Source organism: Haematobia irritans, chromosome 4 (assembly GCF_050003625.1).
Source record: "Haematobia irritans isolate KBUSLIRL chromosome 4, ASM5000362v1, whole genome shotgun sequence".
NCBI classification, from domain to species: domain Eukaryota; kingdom Metazoa; phylum Arthropoda; class Insecta; order Diptera; family Muscidae; genus Haematobia; species Haematobia irritans.
Window position 1 is genome coordinate 180,599,922 of NC_134400.1, and position 16,634 is coordinate 180,616,555.

At 35.6% G+C, this 16,634-nt stretch overlaps 3 protein-coding genes across 3 annotated transcripts; 1 reads left to right on the forward strand and 2 right to left on the reverse strand.

Annotated features, from left to right (window-relative positions):
• Nucleotides 1-322: 322 nt before the first annotated feature.
• LOC142236640 (ubiquitin carboxyl-terminal hydrolase 36-like) lies at nucleotides 323-5,598 on the forward strand. Its single transcript, XM_075307876.1, has 2 exons — nucleotides 323-462; nucleotides 4,207-5,598. The coding sequence occupies exon 2, from the start codon at nucleotides 4,267-4,269 to the stop codon at nucleotides 4,528-4,530; it is 264 nt and encodes an 87-aa protein (XP_075163991.1). The 5' UTR covers nucleotides 323-462; nucleotides 4,207-4,266; the 3' UTR covers nucleotides 4,531-5,598.
• Nucleotides 5,599-6,751: 1,153 nt separating this feature from the next.
• On the reverse strand, nucleotides 6,752-7,665 carry LOC142235882 (uncharacterized). The gene is made up of 2 exons (XM_075307134.1): nucleotides 7,116-7,665; nucleotides 6,752-7,053 (listed from the first exon to the last, which is right to left on the reverse strand). The coding sequence occupies exons 1-2, from the start codon at nucleotides 7,663-7,665 to the stop codon at nucleotides 6,752-6,754; spliced, it is 852 nt and encodes a 283-aa protein (XP_075163249.1).
• A 5,298-nt stretch (nucleotides 7,666-12,963) lies between these two features.
• On the reverse strand, nucleotides 12,964-14,008 carry vito (nucleolar protein viriato). The gene is made up of 2 exons (XM_075306199.1): nucleotides 13,775-14,008; nucleotides 12,964-13,709 (listed from the first exon to the last, which is right to left on the reverse strand). Exons 1-2 carry the CDS (start codon nucleotides 13,834-13,836, stop codon nucleotides 12,998-13,000), a joined length of 774 nt encoding a protein of 257 aa, XP_075162314.1. The 5' UTR covers nucleotides 13,837-14,008; the 3' UTR covers nucleotides 12,964-12,997.
• Nucleotides 14,009-16,634: the final 2,626 nt, after the last annotated feature.

The window sequence follows — 16,634 nt, forward strand, 5'->3', positions numbered from 1 at the left end:
CTATTCATGAAGATTAATCTAAATATGTTGAAAGAACATCAATTTATTATATACAAAATTGCACAGAAACATTTGATATGAATCTATTGATGGCTAAAGATGAGCTCTCTTATTATTGAATCAAAAAGCACTTCAAGTGCTTCAAAATGAAGCTAAAATATAGAATATAAAAGAAATCAAATCATGAACAAAATTTAAATATGTTGTCATCCATTTATTATATATATAAAAAAAATAGCACAGAAACATTTGATATGAATCTATTGATGGCTAAAGGGTGACATAAACCGTAAAGGAAGGGCTGGTCCTATGATACAGATACCTCAATGGGAAAAATACCATAAATTCTGGATTTTTGAAAAAGTTTTCTTTATCCAATTCTTCGCATACATGGGACACTGAAAATATGTACACACACACACACATGGTATATAGAAATGGGCTGATAAGGAATATTTTTAGGTAATTTTAATTTAATTTATTATTTAATTTCTTAGTTTTAATTTAATCATAAAACTTTGTATATTGACTATAATTTAATGACACTGTAATTAAACAAAAAACACAATAAACTATGCAAATGTATAAGTAATTTATTCATTATTTAACTTTTAAATACTGTTATGATGTTTGCTTATATTTTTTCTGAAGTTTGATAATGATTTTCATTTACTGTGAAATAATGTACAACTATGTATATTGGTCTAAAGGGATTAATTCTTTATGTAACTACTATGCTACGATATTAAAAGTATATTCTGTTTATATGGGGTCAACATAAATTGGGAATACAAGTCACATTCTTTCCAATCATAAATAATAGTTAAAATCTAATAATGGAAATTGTCAATATAGAGCAATGGTCTTACCTATAGATCCATCTAGAAATATTTGCAGTGGTGACTTTTCTATTAATGCTTTCAAATGGAGGTATGCGCGTGACTGAAATTTCACTCACACTCACGCACATTAACGAAGCAAAATGTTTATTCACGCACGATACGTGTGCAAGCCAATTCCACTCACGCACATTCACGAAATGAAAATCAGTACTCACGCACGAACTACTTTTAAAGACTCACGGTCATGCACGATTCACGACAGTTTACGTTACTCACGACATTTTCCAAACGGAAATCAGCAGAGGTAACAAAATTCAAAAATAGAATATAGTTCGAGAGCTAAATTAATTTCAGTTATCATACGAGTATGAATTAAGTTTTGATTTTTTTCGTGAGCGTGATTATGCAGAAATTTTTTTGGCGCACACTCACGAACCGATTTTATTTCTCACGCACGACATATTTATTTTAGTTCCATTCACACACGAGTTGCTTTGGATTTTGTTCACGACTCACGTGATTCACGCGTGCCACGAGAATTTCGTGTCACTCGCACACCTCTAGTTTGAAACATATTTTGACTCGTTCAAACTTGCAGAGAGAAAAGGAGATATTGAGCTACCCATCTATCTAGAGCAGTTTACAGAAACTAGAAGCAGTTCGTTTTTCGTCAGCGCTAATGTTGTTGACTACTGACTATATAAAACATGACTTTTTAGTAGATATGGAGAAGCGTGATGTGAGATGATGTGGGCATTTACAATATTTGACAGTAGATCTGTTTCATTTTTGTAACCAAATCGGATGTAATTCCATATTAATTAGATACAACAATTTGTCAAATCACGTCGGAACCAAATTTAGTCGGTTTTTTCAGGCTCGCTTATCTCTTAACAAAGAGTGCTTTCCGATTCTATGTTTTGCTAAATGACAAGGGATTCCGCTTTATAGTCGTGTCCGAAAAGAATTTCACATTACGGTGAACCCGTTTCAAGAAACTATAATACCCTTAGAAATGTCAACGGCATAAACCACCACTGAAAAACTGTTCGGTCTGGTATGAACCCATATCCCTTGGTGAGCAAGGAGGGAATGCTAACTATCATCCTAATCAGGAATCGATTCGAATATACAGTATATTCGCTTTACAAGCCTAAGACAATTCCACTGTGCCGTCGTATATGTTCATAGTACAAGACAAATTTTTTACGATTAACAGACAGACATTTTTTACGATTAATTACAGTTTTTGGAGCCGAGCTAAATTGTCGACACCCAATATTATTTTAAGTCGTTTTCAACTTTTGACGATTTTAATTTAATTTCGACTTTATTAGTAACATAGCCTCAAAGAGACCCAATATCGTTACAAACGGTAGATTTTGTTAGAATAACCTGATGATATGCCTATATAGGGACTATAGCCAAACATGAATCAATACGGATCATATATAGCGCATAATAGAAGCCTGTGTGTTGGCTACTTACAGGCATATGGTCGGTCATACATAAATCTCCTAAACAATAATCTATATATGGTCCAAATCGATACTTCGACGCATTACAAATGGAAGGAAATAGGGCCATTAGAAAAATAAGAAAATTTAGAATTTGGATTTAAAACCATTCCTTTGGCAAAATCTAACATATGGACCTATTTGGAAATCTGTGTTTACACTATAAGGAATGCCTATATATATTCCCTACTGCAAAAACAGCAGTAGGGAAAAAATTTTAAAAAATGTTATATTTATATTCCCAACGATAAATTGTATCCTAACCGCTAACATTGAAACTAAAACTAAAAAAGAAAATTAAAATTATAATGGTAATGGTAATGAGAATGAGAATAAATGTTTTTTATTTTATTTTATTTTTTTTTTTTTCAAAAAAAAAATTTAAAAAAAAAAATTAACCTTGAAGAAAGTTACTGGTTGTTATGGAAAATTACTAACTATACCCATTTGTATATCTGTTGCTGTGTCTGGATTAACTCTCAAAAGGGCCTTCGCTCACCTAAATTCTTTTTTCAAAATTTTACACACCTAACAATTGTGTATGTATGGTCTTATTAAACAAAGAAGAAAATTCATTGCTGGGCCGATGTTATATATATGTTAGGATCTTAACTGCAGAGGTACTTCATGACCGTAAATCCCATTTGAATAATATTTTGAAATACATAGGAAGCATTTCAATAGAAATTGCGCATTGTTTAAGCCTAACATTAAAAACATAAAAAGCAACACATATATGAAGGTTAAACAAAATAATAAAGTATTTTATTTTTTTATTCAATTTTGTAATTTAAAGCCGTAAGGCCGATGCAAGATAAATTACAATATTCATTTATGGACTGATATTAATCACAATTTGACCATACAATAGTGGAAGCGAGATATGTATAAAATCACTGTTTAACCCTTCTGTGCATGATGAGGTCCCGCTGGACCTTTTTGATTTTCATTCATACATAACATTATCTTTTATATAATTTGCAGCGTGATGGTTTATGACTTTTTCATTCATTGTATTAAATCCACTATTGTGAAACTACAAGTGCAAACAAAGTTATTTGAACTTCATAGAAATCGTGGTCGATCTAGGTTTTTATATTTCTATACATGTTCCAGACCCATCGGCTCCTGGAATTTGGAAAGATGTGCCTCAATTTGGAGCAACCACTATACCAATAATACTGCGAACAGTTTTTCCTTCAAAAATCCAATGTGTTCAGAACATTCAACTACAAAAACAATATATTGTTGCACGGTACCTATAAGTATACTTATAGGTACAAAGCCTGCGACAAACATCAGGGCCTCTAGAATACTTATCAAAAATTTAAACATTATCTGTATCCAATTAAAAACTAAATAATACAAAAATATCTATATTTGTGCGTCATACAAGAGTCCACCTACAGTAATTAATCGAAAAGTATCGTAGGGATAACCTCTCTACCATCCTTTTTTATTGTGGGACCCACGGGACCTCATTACGCTGGTATCGGTTATCACATACAGGAGGGTTAAAGACACCTTGACCCCAAGGTTACATTTGCTATTACTGTTTTTCATTAGTAGATTTTAATTATAAACTATATATATATATATATATATATATATATATATATATATATATATATATATATATATATATATATATATATATATATATATATATATATATATATATTATTTTTTAATTTCTATTTTTTTCGATCAGAAGTACTATCCAAATAGCTAGATAAATATAAAAAATTGGTTCACCATCTATTCGATCTCCTAGCCGGGAGAGCAAATTACAATAATACCTACAAACCTTTCCACACAAACAACGCTCTTGTCTTTTATAATTGCAGATATTGAGCGATGCACGCGAACAGCGCCAGCGCGACTGGGAGGATGATGAAGAAAATGAAATGGATCGTGGACGTCAAAAGAAAGTAAAAGCACCCAAGGATCAATATAACAATACAACTACACCCGGTTACAATCCATTCCAGGAACAGGATAATCAAAAACGCTGGAAACGTTATAACTACATGGGTGGTGGTGGTGGCGGTTTCCGCCAAAACTTCCACCGCAACAAATTCAAATTTCAAAGATTCCCACATAAATTTGGCAAAAAGAATATGATTAGCAGTGGTGGCATGAACAATATACACAGACGTCATGATTCTTAACAAAATAATTTTAATTTTACACAACACAACTCATTAGTATGAGTGTAAACTAACATAATTAGAAATGTACATGCTTTTAAACAAAATAATTGTATTTTTATTTGGTTTGTTTTGAATTAGAATAATAGTAATATAAATGATGAATATATTGGGATTCTAAGAATAAAAGAATATTTTAAAATTGCTTGACACGCAAAAAATATGTTTATAGCAAACAAACAGGAGTCACGTTAATATTTTTCCTTTGATTTGTTTATTTGTTTGATATATATACCACATTGGGTTATACAACTAATTCTAATTTAAAACAATTCCCATATATTGTTTTTTTCTTATTTTTGTTCAATGCAACGCAAATTAATTATTAATTTAGATTTTAAATTCTAGCACACAATTTTTAGTTGAAACTTTTTTGTTATGTTTATTAACTAATTATTGTTTTATTTAGTAAGTTCCTCGATAAGCAACAATTTACAATTTATTTATGGTCAAATTTGAGCATCTGTGAAACATAATATTGTTTTTTTTTTTTCTTTTTTTTTTATGAAAATGAAATTTACATCTACAAAATCAACCAAAACCCCTATTGATTCAGAATAAATATTTACCCACAAAAAATAATAATGAAAAATCAAAATAAACTTAAAAAAGATGTTTTTTTTTTTTATTTTATAATTTTAAACATAATACTTATATATACATTTGAAATACCCAATATTATATTCTAATATAACAATCACAAAATCTTTTGTGAATTACCTAAAATATATAGAAAAAGAAATGTTTATATATTTCTTTGAAATTTTGAATGAATGAAAATGCGTTTGATTCGCTTTATTAAAGTTAGTTTTTATAATATAGTTTTAACAGATAAGTTTTGTACATAATCGATTATATAAACTGAGCTATGTATAAAAGTAATGCTATTCAAAAACAAAATAAAAAAAAAGAAAACAACAAAGAACATCTAAAGTAGGGGATACAACTTCAAGTTTATTCTGTATACTCCCTCCCAAAATATTAAGAAGACTAAATAATCATAATAAAATGTATGTACGATACATAAAATCAATTTGCTATTTTATTGGGGGGAAATAGGAAATATTAATTTAATATTAATTTCAAAATTAAGCAAATACTGCTTATACAAAAACTTATTCAAAAAGTTAAATTCTCTCGAAAAATATTCATGCCAATATTTATCATGTGGATCATTTGATGTTTTCCAACGCTTAAAAAATTTATTTCTTTTATTCTTGATGCGTTTTAATCCATTTGTGTACCATGGAAGCTTATAAGTTCTGGGCTTTAAAAGAGTTAAATTCTCCTCACACAACTTATTCATAACTTTTAAAAAATTTTTATAACAATCGGATAGGTTATAATTTGCAAACAAACTATTCCAATCAATATTTCCGATTAATTTATTAAATAAATTAAAATCACATTTCTTAAAATCCAAAAGGCTACTATCATAAGCAATTTTAGAAAAAACATAAAACTCAACATGTAATTCCAACGCCTTGTGGTGCATATCAACTTTGGACAAGGGATTTAAACACTCATTAATAGAATACTTCAAATCCTTATCAATAAACACAAGATCTAATATTTTATTAAGAAGATTGAAAAATTGATTAATTTGCACTAAATTCAAACTAAAGAACGAATCAACTAGATTCATCTCAGATAAACTATTAACGTTATAAGGAATCATAACATTCTCAATAGCATCAAATGACCCTACCAAGATTAAAATCCCCAAAGACCAACAATTTACTACCACTCTCAGCTAGATCTAATACATTTTGAACATGAGCATTATACAAATTATCTGGGCTATTAGGTGGAATATATGAGACCACCAGATTTATAGTACCACTAACCCCAGATATTGAGACACATAACTGATCGAGTAAGGAATCTGAATTATGCAACACACAAAGCGATGAAATTAACTTTTTTCTTACAGCAATTAAAACGCCACCACCTTTAACACAATTAGATTTAATGTAATCCCTATCTTTGCGGTAAATGGTATAAATATCAGCATTAAATATTTCCTCATTATAAAAATCTGAGTTCAACCATGTTTCCACCAATACAAATATATCGACATCCCAGTTAATAGACCCATTAAAGACCATAGACAATTTAGTCCTCATGCCACCAATATTTTGTTAATATATTCTAAGCTTACGAAATTTAATTTGTTCGTCCTTTAAGACGATGCTTCTAACTGTATTGGTTTCTGAAAAAACTGAAACGGCCGTATTTTAACATCAGCAGGCCATAAAGAAGACGTAAAAAGCTCATTATAAAAACCTGCAGAGATTCCCAATTTAAACGAAATTTTGCTTAAACTATTAACATCAACATCTTTCTTAACTAGTCGAAAACATTCCAAATGGCTACGACTAATATTTGAGTATTTACAAACATATTCAATAATTTGCTCTGCTGTCACAGTCGGCTTAAACGCTGATATATGAATCCATTTTTTATTAGTTACTACAGCTAATTCTGCATTAATATTATCACCAAAAATAATACGATTACGTTTATTACGTTTGATATGATTCCACCCAGTATTGTTCGTTGGGCAATTAATAACTGAGTACGAGCACTAACAGCACTCAAAGCAGGAACAACTTCATGCGCAATAGTATTAGAGCCAAGACTATTGTGAAGAGAATTACTCTTATTAAAATTATTACCCATTGGGGCAACAACACATTCAGTAACAAGCAAATCATAAGAAGCCGTATCAGCAACCAAAGCATCAGAAAGAGTGGGCGCCAAATCATTATTTATATTGGCTTGTAAAGGTGCATTACAGATTACTCTTGCACTTGTCTCAGAGCTGTTAATAAAAGACGTAAAACTCAACTTCAACTCTCTCACTTCATTTGACAACAGCCTGACAGCAGCCACCAAATCTTTCGATAAATTTAAGCAATCATTGCAATTGTAAACAATATTACTCGACTGCTTCAGAATTTTAAACTGAACTTCATTCTCAATTCCAGCACAAAGTCTATGAAATCTTGAATTACAAATTCTGCATTTAACTGATATGCTTGCACTTAGAGATTCAAAACATTTAGCACAAACTGATTTAGTAGGAGACGCCATAGCAAAACAACTTGTTCGCACGAATGCAGAATGCTGACTGAAATGCCATTGTTTATGCAGTATGTCAGCCTACGCAGAAAAAAATGTCACGTTAATTTTTCTAATTAAAATTGATTCAACAAATGTTTAATTGAATCAAAAATCAGACGGGTAGGCTTAGCTGGGCAAGCAAAAAGGTGACGAGTGTCATGTGGCCCTTGATTACATATGGGACACACGTCAGCTACGCTGCTATCAATCACTGATAAGTATGAATTGAGGCGGCTGCACTTGCCTGATCTTAGTTGGGCCAAAACTACCCTTGTCTGCAGTGGGAGGTCTCTCTCCTCCGGTGCAATGGGCGGCGGTCGGACTCCGAGAACAGGATTAACCTTGTAGCTTCTCACCGCTTCAGCTAAAGTATCCTCATGAATCCTGTTCAGACCTGTCTGGTATGCTGCCTGATCTAGAGGCTCTCTTTTGTAACGCTGGATCTCTGGCTCTAGAAGGTGAAGATCAACCCCTTACATTCCTGGGTGGAGGTTGTCTATCCACAAGATGGTGATTCGGATGACAACTTCGATGGCAACCCAAGAGGTACTGCTTTGACAACATGTAGTTGTGTCGACGCACTGGGATGATCTTGGTCTCCGCATAAAGGTGATCCAGGGGTGTACTGCGGAGACATCCTGTTGCGGTTCTAAGGGCAGCGTTCTGACAGGTCTGTATGTTATTCCACTGCGTATCGCTCGTTTGAGGTGTCCACACTGGCGCTGCATAGTTTACCACTGACCGGCCAATTGCCTTATATGTAGTTAACAAGGTTTCTTTGTCCGCACCCCAAGTGCTGCCGGCAAGCGACTTGAGGACATTGTTTCTACCGCGGAGCTTATCACAAATTGCAGTGGCATGGGCTGACGACTTATAAATGCTGTCGAATGTGACCCCGAGAATCTTGGGGTAATTTGTTGTCGGAATTGTTTCGCCATCGACTCTGACATTCAAATGCCTGCGTACTTCCGCCGTCCATGTAGTGAATAGTGTGGCTGAGGATTTGGTGGGAGATATCCTCAAATTTCTTGCAGTGAAATAACTGGTAAGATCAGCGAGGTAGACATTTAATCGATCGCAAATGTCATCAACAATGGGCCCGGATGCCATGATTGTGCAATCGTCCGCATAAGACACAATCAAGACGCCGTCAGGAGGGGGTGGAATCGAGGACAGGTAGAGGTTAAACAGTGCCGGAGATATCACCCCGCCCTGGGGAACTCCCTGTTTAACTCTACAGGGTTTTGACTTCTTGTCCCTGAATTCCACGTACGACTGTCGTCCACACATATAATTCAGAACCCAACGTTTCGTTCCTGCCGGTAGGGACGTGTTCTCGATGTCCTCGAATAATGTGGCATGGTTGAACGTATCGAACGCTTTCGATAGGTCAAGCGCCACGAGGACCGTCCTATGACACGGTTTGGGCTGATTAAGTCCCCTATTAATATGTGTCGAAATGGCATGTAAGACTGTCGTCGTACTGTGTACCTTACGGAATCCATGTTGATGGTGGGCAGCTGGAAAATTCTCCACAAGGCTGGGGAGGAGTAGTGCCTCAAGTGTCAGCTACTGGCGAGAGAAGGGATCTTCCATACATCGGGTATAATGAGTGATTCCAAGGACAAATTGAGGAGTCTGGTCAGGTACCCAACTCCCAGTATTCCCAGATGCTTCAGCATTAGCATTGAAAATCCGTCGGGGCCCAGCGCCTTAGATGGTTTCGTGCTGTTGATGACATTGGTAACTTCGGCTGCGGTAAATTGTGATGTGTCGTCAGCTCGGAGACCACGTATGCGACGAGTGGCTCTCCTTTTCGCTCTATCACTCTCGGGATGCTCGACAAACAGTCGGTTGAAGTATTTGGCGCATCTCTTCGGATCAGTCACAGTCACGTCGCCAAAGGTGACTGAAATCCCATCAATCAAAATCAATTCAATCCCACGGCGGCAGGTTCTGTGTACCGGATTGACCCGATGGACCCCATCCATTGGCCAGCGGCTGCCACATCAGTGTACGTGTTGTATTGACTTTAAATAATTTTTTTAATTGATATTACCATTTCTGTGATTGAAGACATTTCGATTGAAAAATTAATTGGAACAATTAACTTGGAGATTGAATCAGAAAAAAATTATTTTGTGTGTAGGCTATTTTTGTATACCTTTTAGCAAAGGATTGCTTGCGGATGTCCTGAATGTAGCGAGACTTCATAAAGATTTGTTATACCGTCAACCATAGGATGATCATTCCGTTTGTAACACATCGAAATATTGCTCTAAGACCCCATTCTTCTGGGTCGTGATGAAATTCTGAGTCGATCTAGCCACTTCCCTCTGTTGAAATCACGCTAACTTCCGAACGAAATCATCTATCGACTTAAAACTTGGCACAAATAGTTGTTATTGATGTAGGTCGGATGGTATTGCAAATGGGCCATATTGGATAACTTATACGTATAGCCGTCATATAAACCGATCACCAGATTTGACCTCCGAAGCCTTTTAGAGGAGCAAAATTCATCCGATCCGATTGATTGTTGTAAGTATAAAGACTCTAACAACCATACAAAAATTGGTCCATATCGATTGATAATTATATATAGCACCCATATAAACCGATCCCCAGATATGACGGAGTCTCTTGAAGGAGCAACATTCATCCGATCCGGTTGAAATTTGGTACGTGGTATGTGGTCTCCAACAACCAGTCAAAAAATTGGCCTACATCGGTACTTAATCATATATAGCCCCCATATAAACCGATCCCTAGATTTAGTTTTAGAGCCTCTTGGAGGAGCTAGTTTCCGATTCAGTTGAAATTTTCTGTTAGTATATGGATCCCCAGATTTGATCTCCGAAGCCTCTTTGAGGAACAAAATTCATCCGATTTGGTACATTGTGCTAGTATATGGCCGCTAACAACCATGTCAAACTTGGTCCATACGCCGTCATAATTGTATATAGCCCCCATATAAAGCGATCCCCATATTTCAATTCCTCCTCTCTAATTACCGCGCAAAAGTTCCTATCGGTTCTAATTATTTGTAGATTTCCCTATATATGCCGGTCATGAACTGAATTATATACGTATTTAATCTGTCTTTTTTTGTCTAATATATTCCACGTATGGACTAACTTTGAATTTAGAAGACAATGTCCAGAAGCTTTACGATATCTTGGTAAGTATTACCACAACCCAAGTAATTGGATTGTTGATGACAGACTTTAGTAGAAGTTTACGCAATCCATGGTGGAGGGTACATAAGATTCGGCCTTACCGAACTTACGGCCGTATATACTTGTTTTTAATCTGTTCTTCTTCAATTTGAAAGCCTGACATTAAAACGGACCCTAAACCAAAAAAAAAATTTTTGATTAGATATAGCCCTCATATAAACCTTTCCCAAATTTGTGTATTGATAGTCAGTCCTTAAATTCTATTGTTTACACGATTCGCTCTAAATTGATTACGCTAAGTGATCTAAGATCTCCAGTAACTATAAAATAATTGACCCACATCATGCATCTATCAATCCCTGTATTGGATTTTCTGGAATTTCTTGAAGGTATTATTTTATTCGATCCGCGGTACATTATAATAATCACACAAAGTTTTTCCATATCGACCAATAATTTGATATACAGTCGAACTTCTATACAATGAAACTCTCTCTATATAGAATAAATTTCAAAAACACAGCTTTTTCTTCCCAAGATTCATTATAGGGAAATTCGACAGTATATCCCATGTATGATATTCAGATTTCCAGTCTTCTTAAGCAAATTTTAAATGATTGGCGTTATCTATATGACTTAACGACACAAAATTGGCCCTCATTGATTCATAATTAGATGTGGAGTTTTATAAACAGCCGAGTCTTCTCGAATTATTGGATATCCTGAAACTTCTTTTATTCGAAAGGCATGCAATACGGTAGGAATTTTTGTAGTCATTATCAAATACATTTCAACAACGTACAATTCTCACTAGAAAAGATTTAGCAAAAATGCTTCTCCTAATACGGGGAACAAATAACTGTGGATTCCTTGACGAGCGCGAAAAGGAGAAGAAAGAACCTAAAGATAAAGGAATAGAGGAATATATATCTTTATGTAATCAAAAAAAGATTCCGATAGTCAACAAAATTACAAAAGGAGAGGCCAAGAAAACCCCTTACGTAACCGGAAATAGGATCCCTCCTTCGAACAAAGCGCACAATCACATTCACAGTCCGTCTGAGCATCGCAAAAAGTTGTGCAGAGAAGCCTGAGATAAGTTCAAGGCCATAAAGAACTTGAGACATTAAGAGCGAATGAACCAATTTGAGCCTGACATAGAGAGGCAAAAGTAAATTCGATGAATAAATCCTACGCAAAGTAGACACGATCCTTCCAGACAGAGCATCAAGTCGAGTCGAGTGCAACACCCAAACAACGATGCCTATCATTCCCAAGGAACAAATCAGGCAATTGAGAGTGCCCCCTGTTCGACCTAAACAACAAGGCTTTCGTCTTAGCCACATTAACCATCAAACCATTCACCAAGACCCTATGCCTAAAACGATCCAACCCGGCATTAAACTCGCCCTCAAAAGATAAAAGATACCTATATAAACCGAGTCCCAGATTTGACTCCATGAACAGCCTATATTCCTTATCCTCACATTATTGAAATTCACACAAGGTTCATATTGGTAGATAATTAGGTTAGATTAGGTATGGTGGCAGCCCGATGTATCAGGCTCACTTGGACTATTCAGTCCATTGTGATACTACAATGGTAAATTTCTTTCTTATCACTGAGTGTGTTTAGCTCAATGACAAGGGACCTCCTTTTTATAGCCGAGTCCGAACGACATCTCACATTGTGGTATCACCGTTTGTTAGATAAGTTATAGCCTTCATATAAAACGATAACCATTATTAATATCTGGAGCGTCAATTTTTTTCGATGCGCTTGAAACTTACTAGATGAATATGAATCTGTTGCAATTAGTCATATAGGCTTGTAATGAAACAAATTGCTTATATGACTTCTATGGCGACCAAGGATCTATATGAAATTAGTTTTCAAAACGGTATATCATTTTTAGTTCGCATATTAACTTGCCAAAATTATAAAACTTATCGGTCTTCCGTACTACTTTAAGGTCTCAGAGTTTAAGATATTTCCAACCTTTCGTATAGAAAATATTTTCAGTTACCCCCTCACATATTTCTTACCATGATGGATACCCTGGCATTTCCTAAAATATGCGAAACATAGTTGTTGTATTCAGTAAATTTATTCAATTCTTTCATTAGCTATTATTTTTTCGTCTTAACTGCTTTCTATTCATTAGTCGTCCCTTATTATATGGATTCTTTTGGAATTTCTTCTTTTTTCGCATATGGGCAGGTATACTTTTTAGTGAGTTGTTCTTGTCCTTTCTCGCTTTCTTTTGATTGGCTTTTTTGTCAAGTTGTTCCTTCATCTTAAAAACTTTACTTTTCTTTATTTTCTTCAACGTTTTAACTTTTTTAAAGTGGTCCAGTTCTTTTTTAGTTTTCAAATCTAAATTGGGCTTATCCATCTTTGGCTTCTTTTTTCCTGTATCTGTATTATTTTCTTCATTATCGGAATATTTTCGCTTCCTTTTAGCATTGATGTCAAAGTCCATGCCCGGTATGCGATTAGAATTATCCTCTTCATCATCCTCCTCTCCCTCATCAACACTTTCGTCTGTATCCTCCGCTTGATTTTGTCCAAGCATACATCTTTGTGCAGCTAAATCTCCAGTGGACAATTCAACAATCTTTACTTTGACATCATCATCTTCATATTCGTCTTCATTGACTTTATCCGCCTCTGTGATTTCCTTTAAGGGCTCATAAGATTTCTTCATATGTTTTATGCCATCCTTAATTTCCAGGCGTATACGTTTCCGTTCTTCTTTCAAATTTCTTTCCAATTCCTGTTGGGCTCTTTTACGTCTTTCATTTTTACGCTTACGAAATCCTGTTAGAAACTCCCTATTTTAAGGGCATGCAGATTTTTAATGATCAATATCAGTAATTTATCTCCATTGCGTACTTACTTTCTTTTTTGTGGATCAAAAACAATTTCTGTCTTCTTTTTAGGCGCTTTCTTTCTGGTCATTTTCCAAATAATAAACTCTCACATGGAGTAATGTCACGTTTGAATATAATTAAGGATGCACAAAATACAATGTTTGTCAAAAATATAGCAGTGCGACTGTTAAATGGGGCGCTTATACGATGTTCTAACCAAGCATGTTTTGGGGTTTGAAATGTTTTCCCTTTATAAGCACTTCAAAACGAGTCGTTTTCGCCATACTAAAACACAAGTTTTCCTCCAAAACACGTCAATTTTAGAATGTGAACCCACCTAATTTGGAATATACCCCGAATAACATACCCTATTCAAAATATCCCAATAAACACAGGATGAGCGTTTTTCAAATGCAACAACTTTTCAGTTTGAGGGTAAATATAATTTTCAATATAAATTCAACTTGACTTGAAATAGCTCATCTTCAATACATCTTCAAATTGTTTGCGAATTACTTCCAATTTCCCAAAATATTGACGAAATCTTTGAAAAGGCGTTGAAGATAATATGAGAAAACTTTGACAAAACACTACCCTAAAATGCAACGAAAAAACCATTTGGTTTTCAATACTTATTTGTGCAACGAAGTTCGTGGTCAATTGCAAGAAATAAAAAAATGGAAAATTTTAGACAAATAACCAAATAGTTTATAAAAATAGGTAAGTGAAAATAAAAAATGAAATAAAACTTTAAGGAAGTCACTAAATGTATATCTCTGTGCAGAAAACTAAAATTATGGATTCTACGTTCTTGAACCGTCGAACGGAACGGACGTGTTTTTTAATATCGGATAAAATCATCGTAATAAGTACCTACTACTAATTTCAAGTGTGGTGGGATATTAGGCCACCATGCGGAGAAATTCAAAGACATCCACTGGGTTGCTAACTTCAGGGCCCAGTGGACGAGTATCGACTGGAGTTATAGATTTGGGCAATGACCAAGAGTTAGGCCCAATTAGTCGACCTGTAGACGGGTCGACAGGTGGCGACAATTTGACAAGTCGGACCTTTTCCAAGGTAACGGCATCAAAAGGAGGTAATCCCTCACGAAAGAGATTCAAAGAACGCAGAAATGCTTTGTTTGTCCTAAAGAAATTAGGATCAGTCGACCCAAGCACGTTGTCGGCTAAACAAAGCGATTCCTTAAAATGGGCTCAAGGAATTCTTGAGGCTGGAAAAAGGGAACGATCACCGGATGAGCTGCCATCCTCCAAAAGGGATCAACGATCGTTTGCCTCAGTTGCTAAAGACAGCCTTGTGATGGATATCATTAATAAAGGAGCATTGGACGGTATGGTTCCAAAGCAAAAATGGGGGGAAATTGAGAATGCTTTGTCTGGCGTCTACTCACAGGTGCTGGAAAAGTTTCCCGGCCCAGATCCTCGACACCAAGAGGCTGGTTGGTAGCAAGGACGATTTAAGCTAGTCGCATTTGAGGACCAGAGGTCTATAGAATGTTTTAAAGCTGCTCTGATACTAATTGGTGAAGTTTGGGAAGGAGCTGCTCTAGAGTTAGTCGAGAAGAAAGACATACCGGCTAGACCAAGAGCACATGCGTGGATACCTGCAAACCCTCCTGACCCTGAATCTATTTTAAATAGACTGAAACAATGCAATCCAGATCTTCCAACAGCTGATTGGAAGGTTGGCCGTTTGGATGAAGTGGATGGGCCAAGACGGCATGCAGTGTTTATATTGAACACTCAGTCTTTGCCACATCTAGCAAAGTCCCAGGGCCGTGTATGTTATGGCTTTCATTATATCCAAATGAAGGTGTATAAAAACGATCAGCTAAAGGATTCAGAAATGGACAAGCCTCTGTCTGAATCAGAAGTAAGCGGATCCTCTTGCGAAGTCGAGGGGGATACCAAGACATTTGAAGACATGGATAGATACCGTATGCGTGAGGAGGCTTCTACTGCCTCAGAACTCACCAAAGTTGAACCTATGGTTATTGCGAGAGTCACCGATATCTCTGAAGAGGACATTCTTGATGACTCGATTGAAGCGGCTGATGTGACGGTTTTTGAAAATCTCGATGGTCCTACGGATCCTCCAGATAAATCTTCATCATTGTAAGGCTGCATGTGCTGCCTTAAAAGTTCTCCTGATGAAAGGGGACATAGATATAGTTCTTATTCAAGAACCATATGTTTATAAAAACAAAATATGTGAATTAAGTACTCCGGGGTTCAAACTATTGCAGTATAGTGGTAATGATGTAAATCGAGCCTGTATAATTGCTAAAAACGAGCTCAACTTGTTTCTGCTTCCTTCAATGTGCAATACAGACACTGTCGTTGCCAGTTTAGAAATAGCCAAATGCAAATATTGGGTATCTTCGGTCTACATGGGACATGACAGGGAGATGCCTCCATATGCCGTTAAGACCTTAGTGGAGGAGTCACGGAAAACAAAGACGAAACTCATTATGGGATGCGATGCGAATGCACATCATAGTATATGGGGAAGTAGTGATACTAATGCAAGGGGAGAGTCGCTAATAGAGTTTATTTTGCGTACTAATCTGGTAGTTTGCAACAATGGAGATGTCCCAACCTTTGTCACTAAAAACAGGCAAGAGGTTTTGGACATCACCTTGGCCTCGCAAGAACTGAATGAAATGATATCTGAGTGGCATGTTTTAAGTGAACACAGCTTCTCAGATCATCGCTACATCAGTTTCAAATTTGATGTTCATACCACCAAGACCATATTTCCGCCAAATGCAAGGAAAGCTGACTGGAATAGGTATAGGGAATCGTTCAATATGATGATACCGGAAATACCAGAGACAAATATGAGAAATGTGCAAGATATCGA